At 43.4% G+C, this 20,864-nt stretch overlaps 1 protein-coding gene across 2 annotated transcripts in view; it reads right to left on the reverse strand.

Moving 5' to 3' along the window:
• gria3b (glutamate receptor, ionotropic, AMPA 3b) overlaps positions 1–20,280 on the reverse strand; it is a 74,962-nt gene extending 54,682 nt beyond the window's left edge. For both annotated transcript variants that reach the window (XM_054597972.1, XM_054597973.1), the window contains exons 1-2: positions 20,202–20,280; positions 19,523–19,681 (exon numbers count right to left, since the gene is read on the reverse strand). In XM_054597972.1, coding sequence (XP_054453947.1) covers positions 19,523–19,681; positions 20,202–20,280 — 238 coding nt within the window. The remainder of the gene's footprint in view (positions 1–19,522; positions 19,682–20,201) is intronic.
• Between the last annotated feature and the right edge of the window lie 584 nt (positions 20,281–20,864).

Here is a 20,864-nt window from a genome sequence, read left to right on the forward strand (position 1 = left end):
GGGCCAGTTCTGACATACAACCTATCCTAGGGGACCGGGTCTGGCAGCCTCTTTCTTTCTGCTCAGCTGTCCTCTGCTTATTAGGTTGAGCTTAGAGCGAGCCCGAGTTACAGGAAGCAGATCTGTCCCCGTATCCCTCCCACCGTGGCCCCGTTAGATGTACAGCGTCTTGATGCTGCGCCGTTTTTTCGGGGTCGCCACCTAATTGTAGTGGAAAGGTTGGCGTGTTGCAGGGATCCTGTGAGCTATATCATCTAGAGTGATTTGAGCTTCAGGTATGTTCTCCCATGGCGGTGAGCTTTACGAGGATGTTCTAGACTGAGGATGACCTGTTCTGTTTTGGGGGCAAACACTAGCCGGTCTCACTGCACCAGATCTGCCAGCATCCTGCAGCTCTGTCGCTGAGAAAACAAGGTATCTTGACACATAACCGTACACCAACGGCACCTCCAACTTCTGCAGAGTTTGTCCTCACGATCATCTGTGGCTCTACAGGACTGGCATTCACATCCACGTGCATGCATTGCTGTAAATAGACCCAACCACAGTGAGTGTTGCGCTACATACAATCGATGGAGGCAGCGTAATTTATTTTCAATGGAGAGCCGTAAGCTGCGGCGTGCAAGAACCCTCGTTTTCTCACTGTTAATCACTACTGGCACATTTCCATGGTCAGAGGCCACATGTTGAGACGCCGTGGCTTTCATAAGGGGTTTATATACTGTAGCATGTACGTGATAGTAAATCTGAGCACCAGGAACCTTCAGGTGAGAGCAAACAGCGCTATCCATCGTGATTGATTAAGCAAATGTCTCCCCCCTCATCGGTAAAAATGACCCTTCATTTGGCAGGCCACAGCCATCACTTTCACAAACTGCTGTGGGAAAATAACAGAAAACAATTTGCTGTTTCACCCAGAGCTGGTGGAGAAAAACAAAAGTAGTGTTGGCTCTTATCACCAACAGCTACGAGCTAGACTTTTTTTTCCATTCTGTCTTTTAAATCAAATACTTCTGCGTCACATTGTAACTTTCTAATTGATCTACATTTAAGTAACAAGCTGGACCAATTTGCTGCCTCGATAATTTGTGGCGCATGTATATTTCTTACTCATTTATATTTAAGTAATTTCTAATTATTTCAGTCAAGGGTGAATAACAAGACAGCAGAACAAATGAACAGACTATGTACTCTGGGAAGTTTATGAATAGGATAAAGCAAAAAGAAAAAAAAGCAATCAGTAGAAATGTATTGACCTGGAGGAATTAAATGTTTCATTGCAGTGAAAAGGAGAATGAATTACACCAAGAATAAGTTGATGAAAGAAAAATAAATGCTCTGATTTTAACACAAAAGGGCTGGTTGCTTTATTTCTGAGCCAAACTCGGAATTTAAACTGTTTTTAGAAAGAGTCCACAGACTGTATGGAAAGTTAAAAAAGAGCTGTGTATGTATGTATTGATACACTTCACTCACTCTCCCAGAGATGTGTGTCCATGCAATACTGATCCCCCTCACCCCTCTTTCTTCAACGCCTCACTGTCTCTCTCCACTCTCCTCACCACTCTATTTGACCTCTCCCTTTGCCTCAGCCATCTGGTCATCCCCTAAAGCATACATCCTCTTCAAGCGTGGCAGTATCTCTCTCCACCTGAGTGACTCTCTCTTTCCCCTCTCACATTGTTTCCCACATAATATAGCCCCGCTCCATCAGCCGAGCAGAGATTGGTGATGGACTTTGGTTAAAAAAAAGAAGAAAAAAAGCTCACAGTAGAGCCGGGAGAGAGAGAGCTTCTGTGGAGAAATGCATCGTTCGTCATCTCTCTCAGTAATTAAATAAAAGTGAAATAAATGTCCTGTAGGTGGAAATAAGGCGAATGAACGTGTCTCCAACTCTGACAAAATAACACATCAGTTCATATAATTCAATGCTTCTAAGAGCGTCACCTTGAATTTCAATGATGCTAATTTTACTCACAGGTCCTCAGACAGCCATGTGCATCTACACAGAGCCATTAGAGGAGCTTGCTTGGGGACTGAGTGGTAAACAACACAACGAAAATTCTCTCTCATCTGCTCCTTCTCTTTTCCCTCTCCTCCGATTCATTCCCTTTTTTTTTCTTCCTCTGCAGCTAACCGTGCCTCCTCCTCCTCCTCCTCCCCCTTCCTGCTGCAGGGGACCATGCATCCCATCTCCAGTTCACTGGTCAAACACACACAGTGTGCCGCCCTCATTCCCTTCTATAATCAGGACACTCGGCGGTGCTATGGGGATGTTACATTTCTGATGCATCACTTGAGATGGCTGGCCTGGAATGCTAGTTCAGAGGGATATGTGGTTTCCTGTGGGCATGCTGAGCTAATTCATAAAATAAAAAAATAAAAAACCTTTTCATGCACTCAAAGTATTTGGGATCCCATGCTCTTTCGCAGCCCATGAGCCAGAGCTTTGCACAGCCTTGGGAAAGGGGCTGCGAACAGTAAATGTCAACGATAATTGTATCTCTTTAGCCATTTTCCTTGTCTTTTTTTCCCGCAAAAACCCACATTCTCTTTTTGGCTCAGTTGTTTTCTCCTCTCAGTCCCATCTGTCCTCCATTTTTCCAGAGTCTTGGTCTCCTTCTCCCCCCTCACTCCCTCTCTCCTTCCCTCCCCCTTCCCAGTTTCACCAGCCTACAACAGGACCAGCCTGTCCTGCTCTGAAGAAGGGATGCTGTCATGGGGAGATAGCTCATACGTGCCCCGGGGGGATTGCATCAGCTCTTGTCATATAGAGATGTGAAGCGCTTTAAACTGTTAACTCAAATGGCAGACCTAGATTCAAGAACGACTCAACTGCAATGGTGCCGTGAGACGTTAAAAGGAAGCTGTTACTAGTCCCGCTCCATCAACATCCACTTTAAATCACCTGCTGGGTTGAACGACAGCAACACACACATTGTGGAAAGAGAGCAGACGATAACACGCTTTTACTACTTACAGTAAATGTATCCAGTGTTTGACATTAGAGCAGGGCCACTGTGTATTTTCTTATTATTGTTAATCCATGTTCAATGAAATCATGTTATAGTTAAAACAAATCAGGTTTCATACAGATTGTAATTGAACTGGGTGTTGTTTTACATAATACACATACAGTGTAACATGATTTTCGGATGTAAACAGTGGAACATATTTCATTGCAATACACCAATTTCACAATTTTGTTGGTGAATTTTTGCCTAAATCTGTCATATTTTGATACAGTATATATTGATATTTGCAAATATCCTCATTAAAATGTAATTTTTGGAGCATATTATGCCTTAATCAGATAGTTGTAGTATGACAGGAGAGAGAGAGCTACAAAGGTCTCCAGCTGGACTTAAACCAGGGAAGATGTGGTTTATGGTCAGCTTCTTTACAACTTATTGTAAAAGCTGTGTCATAGCACTAAATGTAGTAGGATAAGAAACAAAATATTTTCCTCATTGACTGCACTCTTTCATCAATTTTTGACAACTAGTAGTGCACATTTGCACTCGAGTACACAGTCTTGCAAGTGGTTTCACACTGATCCCTGGTGGCAGTAGTGGGCCAAGAAAGAGGCCTGAGATGCGCAAGCACAATCCAGGGAAGAGGACAATAAATGGGGATGTAGGTGCTCTCCTGTCCTGTGCCAGTTTAAGAAGCCACTCTGCTAACAACCTCAGCTGCTGTACAAGCAATCCACTGGTGAGTTCAGAGGTGCAACTGTGTATGAGTTTTCATTAATGTGTGTCTGTCTGAGTGCATGATGGATGATAGGGGGTGAGGAGTTCGACCTGGGGAATTCTCTGTCACTTGGGCTGGTCAGCATGGAGCTCACCCAGTAAGAGACAAGCTTCTCCACATATTGAGGGCAGGTTTCTAGCTTCCTCTGCTCCTGCAGACAATTTTCCTCCTCTCATATTTTCTAGCTATTATTTTAACATTTGAATTTGGTAACTGAATAAACTCATATAAAAATGCGGTGTGTATTATGCTGTGGTTATGTAAAGCCGCAATAGAGCATGCATAGATTAAATAACAACAAATGGATGTGTACGTTTTATTGTATCTATCTGGTGTATACAACTGCAGTGTGACACATCCTTCTCTGCTAGAAACATTAGTAAAAGTCACAAAAAAGGTTACTGGCCAGTAACTTTTAATGGCTCAAATTAGTGTGTCTCTATGAAAGAGGGTGCTGCCTGTAATGCTGGCGGACTTTACACAAAGGAGACCCATATAAATGTTCTGTTTCTCCACTGCCTGGATACAAGGAGAGCAGGTCAGCTATTAGAAGAAACATGATCTTATTCCAACATGGCAGTCGTATGTGAGAGATTTGTCAAGTTTTTTTGCTCACAGTTACAATTTTGATCCAAATGCACTGTGAGAAATAACAAGCTTATTTAAAATATATATATATATATATATATATATATATATATATATATATATATATATGGAACTGTCAAAAACAAGGGTAAGTCAAAAACAAGGGTAAGTCATTGTTTGGCACCAGTGCTGCTCTTATGTTTAGAATAACACATGAAGAGTAGTAGTAAAATATGACAGGAGTCATTTCTGAGAACAAGCAAACCCAAATTGTATCCACTGAGTAAGACTATATTAGTTAAGTATTTATTAGCATGGCACAGTGATGATTTACTTTGGTTTGTGTTAAACTGATCATAGTATATTCCCAAAGAAAACATGTTCACAGAGCTGTATGGTTACCAGGTAACTAGTCGAATATCTTCTGAGAAGGAATTAATGGAAACTTTGTATGAAAGAATAAATTAAAATGTCCATTTGGGTTTTTTTCCTCTCTCCTCTCTTAGCTTATTGCAGAGTGGTGAATCCAACTGAGAAGGACATTATGGAAATCTGTGTCAAAGCGTAAAATTCAAACTCTGGTTTGCATGATTTACTTTCTCTTTGAAGCCTCAAGAATTGGGCCGAAAAGGCATCCATAGGGGAAAAAAATGTTTCCCATACAATGCTGCGCCTGGAAGGCTCATATACAACCTGAAACCCCAGTCAGTCCTAATGAGATGTGAGCGGACTTCTGCTCTGTAAGCAAGAAAGACTGAGATATCACATATGAATTATGAGATGTTATTCTGTCATTATAGCTATAAGCATTACAGTGAGTGACCAGCAATTATGAAGTATTATGAGACTTGACCTTATAAGTCATCATAAAATGCTTCATCATGCGTTGTGATTGTTGTTATAAGCATTATGGTTATTTATGAGTGCATATAACTAGTATTATACAGTGCAATGAGAAGATTATAACGCATTGCAAGTAGGTTTATTATGCATTATAGACATGAGTATCATATAAAGTGATTTTATTGCTTACTATGAACATGGTTAAACATTTAAAGTATTATTGCTGGCCTCCATTCAAAGCCTTGACACGTCGAAGGTTCTACTGCTGCAAATAACTATGCATATAATGCCTTGAAGACGAGAAACTGATCCGGAGTCACTGATGTCATGTGTGGCCTACAAGCATGTACTTCCCCATCACTGTAGTTCACCAGATTTCCACTTCCCTCTCTTGTTTTTCTCCACAGCCCTATGACCGACAGCTCCATCTCCTCTCCACCTGCCATCTTGATGATATAGTCCTGTATTTCTGAGAGTGGCTGGTGAGCAATCCTCAAGTGAGTCAATGACTCTCAACTCCATCTCCTCCTGACAGATATTTTCATCTTCAAGGTCTTACCCTCATGCTTTTGTTTGAACAACGAGCACATACACAGGGCTGAAAGCACTCTGCGGGTCAAACAGACCTACATGCGACTGTAAACCTCCCTTCAATGCATTTCAAATGTGGACTCCATGTGTACATGCAGAAGTCTCACTCGGCCCTCGTCCGCTGCATTTTATTTCCCCGACTCACGCAATTAAGGACCGTCAATGCGAGCAGAAAACAGACCTAAACCCTTGGCCCTCGCTTCACCTCGAGAGCCGTTCTCCGGCATCCCTGGCCATCTTGTTGAACAAATAACAATCCCCTTCTCTGACAGGCTCTTGCAGTCCACCATTTGCTGCAATGCAGAGGCGAGAGGAGTGCTAGAGGACTTGTCTTATCCTTTCAAAGATGATCACTCCTCTCACCTTCAGGAAGATGTCCCCACAGCACACGGCCAGGGCAGCTGCTGAACGCTGACCCCTTTGAGTGTGTCTGAGTGCATTTTTTTTAGGGAGGATTCAGCAGAGTATGAAACATGTAAGGCTTATGATATTCTGTAATTGGATTTCCAAGAAAGCTGGTGACAAAGTCCCTCACACACCACTAATCCTCCCGATCAGCGCTGCGGGCCTAAAGCGTGCTCTTCTTCGCAGATGAATATGGAGGAAGGGGAAAGGGAAGGGAAGAGGATGGAGCATGAAGTGAGGAGGAACACGGGGATCGTGGATGCACCTCTGAAGGCGCCCCGACGTGTCTAATCAGCGTCTCCGTGCTTGGAGTGAGTCGAGTTAGAGGAGGTAGGGCGCACGGGGCGGCGTTGAGAGAGTTCAACGTGTCGGAACCGACACAGCAAACATTCAAACTGTTGCTGTCAGAAGTGGTCAGGGGCTCTGCCTTCACAACAAACAGGGGAGATTAGCTTTGCTGAATCACAGGAAACAGTTCACTTTTGGACTCCATGACAGATGCCTTCAAGAAAAAAGGAGGACACACGGAGGACACTCTCAGCCATATCAAAGAGATTAGAGGAATAGTTTAAGACGACGCCTCTAAATGATTGGACATGACTACAGCAGAGCTCGGCTCGCCTGGGTGGAGATTTGTGGTGATATTTCAGGTATAGACCCGACTGACTTGTTTTGAATCAAATTGTACACACAGCAGGAGAAATAACTGGCAGCTTATATCCTCTGTGGTTCTTATTTTGGATGATTGAGACCAAAAAAAATAAAACAAGCAGAGTAAACTTTGTGGATGTCTGGCAGGGGCATATCTTTTTCCATCACTGTCAAAAGGCTGGATTGTTTCCCTGCCCTACATCAACTCTATCTATTCTGCAGTCTTGCTTGCTAAACTAGTTTCTGTTTGTCATTTTCTCTTTTCCTAATCTGCAAGACGGGGCGGCGAGGAGTCTTAAAAATGTCTATATTCCAGTTAGGGTGCAAACCATCTGAGTGTAATGCTTCCTGACTGGTTGTTCATATCCTTTAGGGGGATTTCTGATCCGTGTGTCTCATGTGTGGATTGTATACACATGCAATGCTAAGAGTGTGCCGCACAGGGCCACCGAGAGGGGGATGACAATCTGCCACTCTCACGAGTTCCACTTCCTGCACATGTAAACTAAGCCTTTGCCCCCGGTGTCGCTAATCAAATTACATGTCACATTTCGTATCCTATGTCGATGAAACGAGCCGAGCCGAGCCGTTTGCACTGTAGAGCTTGTTTATTACCTCTCCAGGAACCGGTCTCTCCCAGCTCTTCGCCTTTCTTTGAAGAATAATAGAATAAGTCAACGAGGACGGGGTATGGGACCAGTTGTTTAACCTTGAAGACTTCACCTAAAGAATTCCCTCTCATTCTCAGCCTCAATCCAGGCTTGGTTAAGTATTTGGAGTCCAGCACCACTTTTCATCTTATTAGTGCCCTTGCTGAGATGACGCCATGTCCCTGAATGATAATGCTGGAGGTGGTGGGTAAAGAGAGAGAGCGAGAGATGGAAAACAGAGTGGATGACAGTGAGTGAGATGCAATCCTATATGTGACAGGGCCCTGGGATAGAAACCCTTGAATATGCCTTCCTCACCTTACTTTTCTAAAGCAAATTTTCCCCACAAAAAGCAATAAAGATTCTCAGCTAGGGGATTTGGAGCCATTTTAAATAGCCGCTTAGAGAGAGAAGAGAACAAGATGTTTTTTTCTTATTAGATAAAAAGATGGATTCTCCGTGGACCTTAGATTGTCTGGACATGTGCTGGGCACTAACTGCAATAATAACAAAAAAAACAGTCTAATTTGGTGCCTGTATGATATCTTGTCTGATATGATCACTGTATAATGCTATGTAGTTAAGACAGAATTAGTCCCAGGTTTAACAGTATCAGTCTCATGACAGCATGATTAAGATGTACACTGAAATGGATGGGATCTGCGTGGCAGACTGATCAGAAGCAAAATACTTCAAAGTAAATTAACTTCTAGGCTTGAGTGATGAAGTTGCCATAAAATAATGATTTTTCATTTAACGGTCGCACTAAAATCCCATATTTACAATGTGTTGATTACTCAGGATAATCCACAGGCTTCACTTTAAACTGTCTTCAGTGGAACATCCAAAGAAATAGTCCTTTTTGGGGAGGAAACTACGGCTGATCACAACTCAGTTTTTATGTTTTTGTAGCTCTGGGCCTTTGGTTCAATGGGTTATGGTTGCTTTTGTGTCAGACAATCATAGAGTTGTAAACAAGCCAATAGCTTTCCAAAAGTGAAGTCCAAAACTAAAAATGTAACAGTTGTTTCCCTTTAAGAGCATGTTTTCTGCGTTATTCATACTATAATAATCATTAATTTATGTCCATTGTATTTGGGTGGAGGCAGGAGGAGGCTCGGAACCTCTGGTGGAAAGTGAGAGGGTTCACTGACACTTAAAGATGGTGTTATACAAGTTTTTTTTCATAAATTAAACCTGCATCTTGTGCCAATCCCATTCTTCCCCCATAACATGGCTACTACGCACAAAAGGGAAACTCCTCTTCATTACACCTAAATATTTCATTCAGTTACAGGGAGTCCTAGGGCTAAAAAGCTTAACTCTGAGACAAACCCCTGAAATTGGGAGTGAAATGTTCACTGATGTTTCACAAACTTCAGCCACTTGAGAGTAATTTCCAAATTTAAGCTTCTTTATGCATAAAAGACCCAAAGTCTATCCCCTTACAGCTCAGGAATGGGACTTGTACAGGAGGAAAAAACAATACACAAAGTGTTGAGAAGAAAACAAGATGAGACTTCTCTGTGCCCTGTCACCTTGGCATACTTAAGAAAGGTATGTTATTCAGTCTTGCTGCCCATTTCCACTAGACAGAGCAAGGGGCTTTTTCACACATATTGTACGCTCCTTTCTAGTAAATTAATTTCAAACTGGACATCTTGCTACTTCTGGCCACTGTCCACCTCACATACCTTGTGGGTCTGCTATTGCATGCGTGCAGCTCATACAGAGGTGTAGTTAAACCCCTGACAGATTATTCTGGACATCCAGCTTGCTTCGGCTCACTATAAAAGCCAGGTAGTCGGAGAGATGAGGGATGAGCTGCTGTGCTATGTACTTACAATCCAGTTCACATCACACACAGGCATACACAAACACAGTGGTTGGTCACTTCATCTCTCCATCTACAGCACTGGGCCTCTCTCCTCCACTATTCCCTCCTCTCATAAACATAGCTAAGCCACTGAACTCTCCCAAGTCCTTTTTCATCATATTCGAGCACTGTCAAGGCTGCAAAGGGCAGCAGCATCTGAGAGAAGCTTTCCATTGAGGCCGTTTGGAACGGATTCACTCCAAACGGCCTTTTCATTCTGCAGCTGCGATGGATTAGCTCTGTCACGGGTCCAGATGAGGTTTGCCTGCCTGATCTGCACGCCGCCGCGGCGTAGAAAAATAAATCCACGCTGCCGAAGATAAAGACGGGAGGAAAAATAAAATTAAGTGACAGGAATCTCGCCGGCGGCTACCCAATGGTCGATGATAGAGCGCTTCAATATTTCATCACACGGTCATGCATGGACACACAAACACGGACAGTGGCCTGGGAGCAACCGCCCACAGGTTTTACGTAGCCATGTGTGAAATGGCAAGAGCCACACAACAGCACTCTCTCAGAATTAACCATTGGAGGGAGAAACAGAGGAGGGTCATGGTTGAGCGAGCACATCATGTTCGCTTAATTCTCACTAATGGGGATAGTGAGCACTAAAGACAGGTAAAACCCGCGGTAAGACGTGTGTTGATTAAGACAACCCCACTGCGTCACAATCAAATGTTTTTCTTGCACACACCTACTAAAACGTCTTCTTGATCTAAGTTGGAAAAAAAGAGATAGCTTCCACCTCCTTGATGACCGAGTGGGTGGATGAGTCAAATCACCTCGGAGCTTTGTTGCCGACGACAACCAAATAGTTCCACGCCTATTACTCACGGCCATTTGACTCTCATTTTGCTCTTTACGGCATTCATGCAGATTCAATTAAACTCGTGCGTTCAATGTGAATCAGTGAGCAATCTCAAATGCATTGGCGCTTGTTATGGTGACAACACAGCTAAAATGATTTGAGTGGCTCGGGGTTGGCTCCTCAGGCGCGCCAGGAGATATTTCTGCCTCGGTGTCATCAGTAGTTTATTCCAACACATCAACAGTTCCTCCTCTGACATTGCTCGGGTCTTCATTCTGCAACTGCAATCACAGTTGCAGTAATGGTCTATAAACCTCACTTGTTTCCAGATGTGTTGGTCTGCATTATTATGTCTGTCATTGCATAAGACCTGTTTAATATTAACCACAGAGGCTATTCATGGCACGCCGTGTCTTATTTGCATCTCTGTATCACTGCGAGGAATATGCTAATATCCTCCTTTTCTTCCTCCTCTCCTTCAGCCTGTATGCTAGAGTGCCCATACACTAGTTTCACAAGGTTATGATGCTCCAGTGGCCCGGCGACTGTGAACTGTCACAAGCAATCAGTTATGATGGAGCCCCCTTGTTTCCTGCACAGACATGCAGCTTTGGCAGGGCTCTGCTAGCGACTGCCTCTTCTGAAGCAGGCCAGAAACGTGCGGATCAATCTGCTCAGTCGGCAGACGGAGGAGAGCTGGAATGCTGGAAGCCCCGTCGCACTGTGATCCAATATTTACTAGTTGGGGGAGTACATCGTGACGCTCCCTGTTGATGTTTGGTATTCATCACAACAACGCCCCAATGTCCTGACTTTTTTTTTGACTGTCTTTAGCACCGAAATCATGCTACGCCACACACACACACACACACACACACACACACACACACACACACACACACACACACACACACACACACACACACACACACACACACACACACACACACACACACACAGAAGGGAACCAAACAATAAACAGCTGATAATGCAGTCCAAGTGGACAGACAAGATTAGACAGCACATAGGTGCCAATTAATGCTTTTCTCTGAGCTCCTCCGACATAATAAAAGGCTCAAAACTATTTTCTTTCATAAGCTGTCTGACCTTGGATAGGACAATGCAGTCAGCATCTCCTATTGAACACGACTTCAGAGTTTCTTTTGGACCCAGTGAAGCCAGGCCAATGCAGCAAACTTCCGATGAGGCACGATGCGGATGTGCTATTCCAGCTCAAGTAGGGGATTACTGATTCAGTGATTACGGATATTGTAGGGGAGTCTAGTGAATGGCCAATAGCTGGCTGAGTGTGACTGCAACGGCTGTGGGGAACATCACTGTAATGGGCTTTGTGGGAGAGATTAAATACATATAAAAGGAGGAATATAGAAAGGGGAAAGACAGAGAGGGGGAGTAAATGCAAAAACAAAAATGCTGACTGCAATGTGAGAGATCTTTACAGGAGACAAGTTTTTTTTCTCTTCCTTTTTTCTTCTTTTTTACTCCATCCCTGCCTTTTTCACATCTGGCGCATAAGGGTTAATGACATTTTCAAATGAATAATAATCTTTGCCACGAACGACGTGCTCCACTCTCCTTGAGAGGTTTTGCTCATTGAGAAAACAAAATGGAAAAGCAGCCATCACATGGAGCCGAGTTGCTGGCAGACATATCCCTGATGCACCTGAGATGAATAGTTCACAATGGCAGCTTGCCCCTGTTCATTTGACTTAAAGTGCACCACATATGCAGGATTTTTTACTAAAAAGATACAGTTTTTTCCTCACACAGTGCACGGCAGCGAATGTGTCTAATACGCCACTAGGACTGAGTGTGTCTCCGCCGGCCCTTCATGGTGTGTGTTTATCGTTCGCTCTTTGTGTGGTCGGTCAGCTCCTCCTGTTCATCACAACGCAGCGATGATATCATCTTCAATAAGGGAACACAGACTTCGCCTGTCATTGTTGACTTATAGTTCAGAAACCACCCTATTATTTGAACAGTGGTGAACAGATGTGCGGAGCATAGATGGGCTGTCATGTTGCATCATGTCTGCTCTCAGGAAAAAAAGGGGGGGGCATGGTCCAAGTCTTCATAAAGCTCACATATGGGTCAGCGGTGCGCAAATTATTCTTATACATTCTTGGTCGGTCGGTTGGTTAATGGTACATCCAGGTTTTTATGGCTCTGCTGTGGCGTGAATTGTTTTTATAGTTCTGGAAATGTTATTGTCAACCAAATCTATTGAAGTGTTAAAGCTTTACGAGCAATCATGTAACATCCCTGATACATGTAAAGCCTTTCTGGAAGTCCTAGAACTACTGTAGTATTCATGTATTATACATCAAAAGCATCAGTTGCCATGTGAATACAGCACTATGTACTTAAACCCTGTGTTGGCTGTTTGTTTGAAATAACCACAGGCTGCAGGGTGATGATATTGTTTTTATGGTGCCATGACAGATCATTTATAATCATTTCACCTTAATTCCTCTTCTCGCTCGCAATTAATCACATTCACCCGTGGAAATTAAGCAAATAGATAAAGGATATCAATAAGATATCCAAAAAACGCAACTTTCCCAAAGTAGGTCTGAACACAAAACAAAAGATTGATTACTGTCAGGGCTGGAGATATCTACCAATGTACATCTGTGATGTGATTTACTCAGCTTCCAAATCAGAAAATCTCGTCCCTACACCAGATTCCTTTTTTATATTCCATAGCTTGCTTTAGCTCAGTGTTTGTGAAAGATATATGGAGATTTGAAGCTACCACAGCAGCGAGGGAGGAAAGCTGTTGTTTTATCAAACAACATCTGCCAGCGTCATTGATTCCAAGACAAATAGCACTCCGACAGCAACACTTCTCCTCAGGTTGGGTTTAAGAGGATCTTTTGATATTCTGATTAAAAATTCATTGTGTTGAATCTGCCTCGGAGTGTGTTCTATGTTTTCTAGACTGAATCTCATTATGGCTTCAGCCTGACTTTAGAATAAATAAATAAATATATAAAAAAAATACAGAGGAGGGCATCTCATGGCCAGAAAATTAGGTCAAAATAATGTTCCATTTCAGAGATTTGGCCTTTGGAGTTCTTCCAGCCTTTTATGTGTTTGCTGTATGAAAAAAAAGCTTTTCCACAACAAAAAGGACCAGTGTTTGTAATTAAGCCAGCAAGACTTCAAGAAAATTAAGGATAAATCACTGGTACTTTATCAGTGCTAAGTTTCAGCAGGACATGAAGTATTTTTCTCTGATGTAGAAGCAACTGCTGTAGCACTGATAACAAGTAAAATTATATTTTAATATTTAGTCATAATGTTCCTTAAAAAAATAATGATAATAACTCTAACAGACAGATTATAACACGTGACTGCATCTGGCAGGAACTCCACCCTTCTCTGCCTCATCCTTTTTTCTTTTTTCTTTAATCAGAGCTACACTGTCTGTCACCACTTTCTGCTGACGTCCCGCTCCCCTCTCAGAGGCATTGCTCTTCCCAGAGCATGTAACCTCATCCAGGGGCCGTTACTGTACCACTCATCTGACCGAGGCCCCAGATCCAGCTCCCGCAGAGACCGCCTGGCCTGCTGGCCTCCATATCAAATCATTACATTACACTACGGTGACTCGTGTTTCTCTTAGAGGCTTTTGCACAGTCATGGTGCTTATCAAATATGCTCGTCTAGTCTTCGCATTTCACACAAATCCTAGCCTTTCAAAAAACAGTATTTCCTAAAAATTGTGTTTGCACAAAGAGACTTGGGGGGGGGGGACCGGCAATATTTTTAAACTGACCTTTATTTTGGATGAATGATGAAGTGTGTCACGGGAGCTTCGGTACAAAATACTGAATTCAACTCAGTAAGAAATGTGAAGAGGGAGAAGAGATTCGTCTGTCCACGCATGTGTGACTCTGCATCCGCCTACAGTGTCTGTGTGCGTGGCTCTGTGCATATGTGCGCACACACACACATGCATATGCACATGCCTATGCGGCCATAAACAAACCTCCATCTGTGCCTCCAACACAGCTGGACTGTGATGGCATGTCCCGGCTCAACCCCCCATAGCCTGGAGAACTCTCTCTCTTTCTCCCTCTCTTACTCACACTCACACACACACACACACACACACACACACACACACACACACACACACACACACAGTCATACACTTGTGCACACACACATACTCTCTATAAAAGCAACATCTAAAACATCCTTTATTCAAATTCTTTTTTTCCCCCCTTTTGCTTTCTCCTACTGCAGTCTTTTTCTCTATCCTCCCACTCCCTCGTTTCTTTCCCAGCTTCCCTTGCCATGTTTGCCCGGTCACACCTCTCAAGCTGAGTTACAGCCTGCAAGGACAAGAAGTGTAGAACTACTACAATCACCTGAGGAGCTTCTGTCGACCAGAGCCTGTATCTGTCAGGCCATGCGCTGCAAAAAAATATGCCTGCCTGTCGCTTTGTTTACCGTCCAATCACACACCACCGCAACCACCGACAACAACAACAACAGCCCCAAAAGCTATACACAGAACAATACACGCGAAGATTTGGTAAGGGCCCTCACGTTTGTGCTTCACAACATATGCCATTTGCCACATGTGCTCAGTCATAGTGCGGGGCCGCCGGTGTAAAGAGGCTGTTGGTGTTTCTGGGCCACATGTGCCGAGCTAGCAGTCTCTGGGTAGGCGTAAAGGTCAGGAAAGAAGATGCTTCTAAGAATGAGTGCTGTCTAGACAAAAAGAAAAAAATAGGCTTGTGCACTGTTGAGAGTTTATGATAATCCTCATCAATGATGTTGATATCCCAAATCCAAATCCAAACATCTGCTGGAGTTGTATTCCTGAGTGTTAAATTAAATCCAATGGGCTCCACACACTCACTGATCCTGATACTGTCCTGATATTGCTCACAGATTTTCACCATTGATCATCCTGCATCACGTGGAATTTGTGAGAAACACAGGTTTGATCATTCATATTTCTGCACACTGCTTCACACTGATTATAAGGCAGCATGAACGTCTCCCAAAGATAAGTCGGTAAGTCCACTGCTATTAACTTGAAGCAATGTTTTAGGAATATTTCGACATTTTAGGCAATACACTTGTCTGCTTTCTTGCCAAGAGATAGAAGAGAAGATTGATACCTCTATCTTTTTTCTGTAGGTAAGGTAAGTATGAAGCTACAACCAGCAGCAGGTAAGTTTAGCTTAGCATAAAGACTGGAAACAGGGGGAAACCACTAGCCTGGCTCTAATACACCTACCAGCACCTCTAAAAGGTCTTTATTTAACATGCTATCATTTATTAATTTAATCGAAAAACCAAAGTGTAAAAACAACAATTTGCTGCTGTACTGGGGGTTATACACTGGACTAGTTCTTGACTGGGACCACTAACTTCCTGATGTCTCGATTGGTTGAGTTGTTTGGGGAAAAAAAATGACACTTCTGTTTTTTGTATGGATTAAAGAAATGATATAAAGCATGTTAATTAGTGAGCCTTAGCTGTGTTGGCAGATTCTGTCACCTTTCTAGCTAACAGGCTAGCTGTTTCTCCCTGTTCCCAGTCTTTATGCTAAGCTAGGCTAACAGGATGCTGGTTCCAGCTTTATATTTACCATGCCGACATGAGACTGGTATCAGTTTATGAAATCTACCTCTTGGTAAGAAAGCGATTATGCGTATCTCCCAAAATGCCATACCATTCCTTTAGCTGCAGTCTCTAATTACAATAAAATGCATCACACCTTAGAGTCACTCTGTTTCCCTTCTTGTCCCTCCTCTTTCCCGTCTTAAGTAATGACAAACACAAATCACATTGACTATCTTCTCCATGCTCTTTTCAGCAAAGCGGTTTCGCCTACAGTAGCTAACAGCGGTGGGAGACGGTGGCTGAACTGTGCTGCCAAAGAAGCATCTGCTACTGCCAGGGTTTAAGGACCTGGAGGACTCGATAAAAGAGGGGTAGGTACATGTAAAAAGGCTGGCAGAGGGGACACAGACCATTAGCTTAATGACAGAATGAGGAATGAGGAATGGGGAGATGAGATTCAAAAGCCAAGCATTGCAAAATTTGCCTTTAACAGGAATCAAGGCGAATAATCTAATAAATAGTGTGGAGAGGAGAGGCGGAGGAGGGGGCTTGATGTTTTCTTCGCCTCAGGTAAAGAGGAGAAGAAGAAGAAGAAGAAGAAGAAGAAGAAGAAGAAGAAGAAGAAGAAGAAGAAGAAGAAGAAGAAGAAGAAGAAGAAGAAGAAGAAGAAGAAGAAGAAGAAGAAGGGTAAACAGGAGAGAAAAGGATGGCGGTGTCATTAAGTTGGCTAGCCGTGACCATCAGGAACATTAATGCTGTCGACTCTGCTTTCTTCAAACTGGTACCCTTTGCTTTGAACTACTCCTGTCTTCTCTACGAGCGTACCTGACTCCTGGTTTCCACAGCTATTATGGACCCGGCACTGGTAATTACACATTTCACAATTTCTGATGTCACTTCAAAGCAACAACAGTGTTGCCACCAAAGCACACACCATGCTCTGCGGTACAAAGCCGAGCCTTGAGGATTACTGAAGCCACACATTGTCTTGCTGCCGGCCAATAATTCAATTAATGGCATAATGTTTTAAACTGACTTGAAAGGAAGCGGTTCTGACACGAGACTGTGCCTTCATCACACCTAAGGTTTTTCCATATTTTGTTTCTAAAAAGAAAAATAAAGTCCAGCCGGTTTCATTTGAATCCCTGTATGCCTGTCCTCTTGTACCTCTGCCTCAGTTTTATTACTTTTAAAGGATGTTCGGCACATCAAGAGGAGTGATCTACATGATGAGTCAGAGAACAGGGCTGTGGCAGAATCCATTCCCGGAGTAAGGAGAGAATGCACACTAAAGCAGAGCATCAGCTTCAGGAAAAGAGTCCGGACAAGACGAAACAAATGCTGTCATTTCAACCACTCTGCAAGGCCTTAGGCAGCCACAACTCCTCTTGATCAAAGCAATGAAGCTTGCCTCAAAATAGATTTATTCCCCAAAACCTCCATCCATGCCACTTTGGTAAAAAAAAAAAAAAAAAAAAAAAAGAACTTGGTTCAGATTGCTAGATCATAAAGTAGCTGTGTGCTACTGCTGACAAAGGTCTGAGTCAACCACAGGAGGTTATTGATGACAAAGTAAATTTGAATGTCCACTAAACTAATTGTGACAGCTTGCAGAACAAACAACGGCGCTGACCAATTTGAAATTCAGAACTCACCAGAGGCAAAGCCTCAAAGAGCTGGAAGTCAGCAGATAAGTGATTTCTAATAACCGTCATATCTATTTTGTTCACTACATTGGTAGAGACAATCTGAGGTGCTCATGGACTGTTGTGAGCTCAGCAGGAGCTGTCTGCGGTTTGCGAGCTCAGCTTGACAAGAGTCTCGGGGCACTACCTTGAAAGAAGTCTCTGATCACACATTACACAAATCAGATTGGAAAGAAAACTGCATATCAGACTGTTTAAAGAGCTGTCTTTGCTTGAGTTTGTTGATTATTTTACAATTACAATAAGTAGAGGGGCTTTAGTTTGTTAATAATAAAAACGTCTTCCTTTATAATGTTACCAGACTGAACATTCAACACTAAAGAGAAATTTCAAGCAGCGCAGATTATTCATATGCACATCAAAGCAAAATAGATGCCCTCACTAAAACATTATAATGACATTTGACAATCACTCTCCAATTTTAGCAACACTGAGCGATACATTTCCTTTCAGCATTGGTTACTTTGCGTCATAAAAAAAGCTCATAGTTTTCTTGTATTGGAAGTTCAAGGCAGTCCTGAGACAGAGCTCTTGATGGAGACGCTAAGACGTGGCAGCAAGAAACTAGAAACGGGGCCACGGTTCCCACAGGAGCCCCTTCCTCTCACTAAAGCTCTGTCTGCCCCTGAATTTAATTAGATTCTGATATCAAGCCTTTTTCCACTATGCTTCCCTTCCTCTTCAACATGCGTGAAATTGCACGGCACTATCTATTATTTATTCACTCTCATTTGCTTATTGTTTCTTATGGATGCCTTCGTTAGGCCCCTCGCAGCTCTCTGCTGCCTGTGATATGACGCTCTGCTTTATCTCCCTCGCTGCTCAGACCCACCTCCTCTGCAGGTCTGAGCCCAACTCATTTGCTGGCATTGGTTGGGGAGCTATGGATTTTTTCTCCCCCCCCCTTTCGCCCAATGACAGCATGGTGAGGTGCTATGAGGGCTGGGTGCTAATGAGCTGACTCTGCAATGCTGGGGGAGATGCTCTGTAACACAGGGGGAAGTCAGAGGACGGCGCAGGAGGAGATGCTCTGGCACATGGAGAGTCAGAGGGGCCATTATGACCGTGCCACACACGGGTTGCAGGGACTCGGTCAGACAGAGCCGCGTTTCTTCAGGGTCAAACTGAACCTACCATTTAAAATGACATCGCAAAATGGCTTTCTCGGCTCTATCTCTTCCCCTTTATGTCCAATTTGTTTCTGCTGATTTCGGGAAACTGCAGCCATTGGGGGTGTGGAAAGAAAAGGGTGATTTGTTGGAAACCGCCACTGCACAAGTTGCATCATGGGCTGGACCATAACCACATAATAGCACCCATTGAGAGGAAAAAAAAAAAACATGTGTTGTATATAATAGATCCTTTCCCAGTTTATATCCTTTCCTTATGAATAGTGGATCATTTATGTGATGAAAAATAAGGATATTTATGAAACACTTGTCAAGTTATGAAATTAAAATCCAACTTTACCATATACCACACAAATCCTCCAGCACTGAGTCCTTGACAAATGGTGTGTGTCATTGGCTGCATTCTCAAGGCCAGCATGTATATGCCGAAGGAACTTATTTTACAATGTGTAATTCATGTATATGTAATATGTAATATATATAATATGTAACTTCTGTACAAAGACAGGCACAAAGGCTGTGAATGTGGCTCCAAACCACAGCTCCCGACTGTAACATGTTACTATGTCTAAAAGTAAATATACATTCCTTAAAAAAAGAAATAAAAAAGAAAGTATATTACCATTTTGTGGTAAAAAAAAATAAAAGCCAAGAAAGCGTAGGACAAATATGAGAAGAACACTGTGTACATTAGACAAATCTGTATTTGTAAATTCCCACTGGGACTTTATGAGAGAGAGAGTGAAGTGAGACGAACTTGGCTGCCTCTCCTGGATTGAGATGTAGCCCATAAAGGCTCCATATGGATGAGTTTGACATAAATGATTCTGCTCGCTCCGCTGTGGACATAAGTGTGTGTGTGTGTGAGGGGGGGGATCTGGACATGACTGAAATAGAAGCACACTTACACGCATGGGTGACTGAAAAGCTGTTGGACGACTCGAGGTTGTCGACATTGTAGTTGAGGTGGAAAGGCTTCTCAGTGGTGTTTTGGTTGGTGTTGTAGAGTTGGACAGCGAACCTGAAGGCGCTGTGCTCCTGCACCGTGGAGCGCATGAACAGTCCCCCTTAAAGAGATGACAGAGAGACAGAAACACATCAGAATCATGTGTGCCTTTCTAAGAGCCGTGTCAGTGTTAGAGCTCATTTCATCCAGTGAGGAGGAACTCAGAGAAGGCTGGCTGCTATCTGGTACAATAACTACCATGTGTGTTGACCAGTGCGCCTGTCTGCAACTCTTCACTGCTCGTCTCCCGTCCTCCTTCTTATGAATATAACGCTTACAATGACATAGATACACAACTATAGCAGGCTTTAATCAGCAGTTTTTTTTGTTTTTTTTTTACAGAATCAGCGGTTTTAAGATCGCAGCATACGTAACATCAAGTTAGTCTCTATCACTGCGCAGAGCTCCGCGCTCCGTGCACATCTCTCCCGTTATTAACACTGCAACCTTTTGTCCACACAAACCACATGTATGCAGCCTCCTATTTGAACACACACACACACACACACACACACACACACACACACACACACACACACACACACACACACACACACACAGAGAGAGAGAGAGACACTTACCGATATTTATCTGATTGGGAAATCCCGCAAACGACCTGTCACAGAGCCACAGTAGAAACAAAACCACTCGCTGTGCCATTTTTTTTTTCTCCGAACGATCTGTTCAACTCCTCAGAAGCGTCTGTCCGAGCAGATTCATATGTTCTGGATGGAGCCGGGCGCGATGGAAATCCACTGGATAGATGATGGTCGCTCACAGTGCACCAATTAGGTTCGTTGAGGTGCAGCCCAGCTGCAGAGCAGGTTTTTTTGCAACTAAGAGAGGCAGAGAGAGGGAAAGAGAGAGAGAGAGAGAGAGAGAGAGAGAGAGAGAGAGAGAGAGGGAGGGAGAGAGGAGGAGGAGGAGGGGTGGGCTGGTGGTGGTGGTGGTGGTGGGGGGAAGACGGAGCTGATCTGAACTCCGATTGGACCCGTCGCGGCTGGGGCCGATGTTAGTCAAACTTGATCTGACGTTAAATTAAAAAATAAAAAAATTAAAAAATAAAAGCTTCATCCGGCTGGATTACGTAGGTTTGGGAATAAGCTTGGCACTTGTCGACATTAGCCTTTCTGCTGGTCGAGTCAACAGAGACACTGCAAACCTCAGGCGGCCAATGGACCCGGGCAGCCCGTCCCGTCTCCAGAGAGCAGAACAACGAGAGCTGCGGGTTATTTGACCCACAG

This window comes from Anoplopoma fimbria, chromosome 4 (assembly GCF_027596085.1).
Source record: "Anoplopoma fimbria isolate UVic2021 breed Golden Eagle Sablefish chromosome 4, Afim_UVic_2022, whole genome shotgun sequence".
Lineage (NCBI taxonomy): Eukaryota > Metazoa > Chordata > Actinopteri > Perciformes > Anoplopomatidae > Anoplopoma > Anoplopoma fimbria.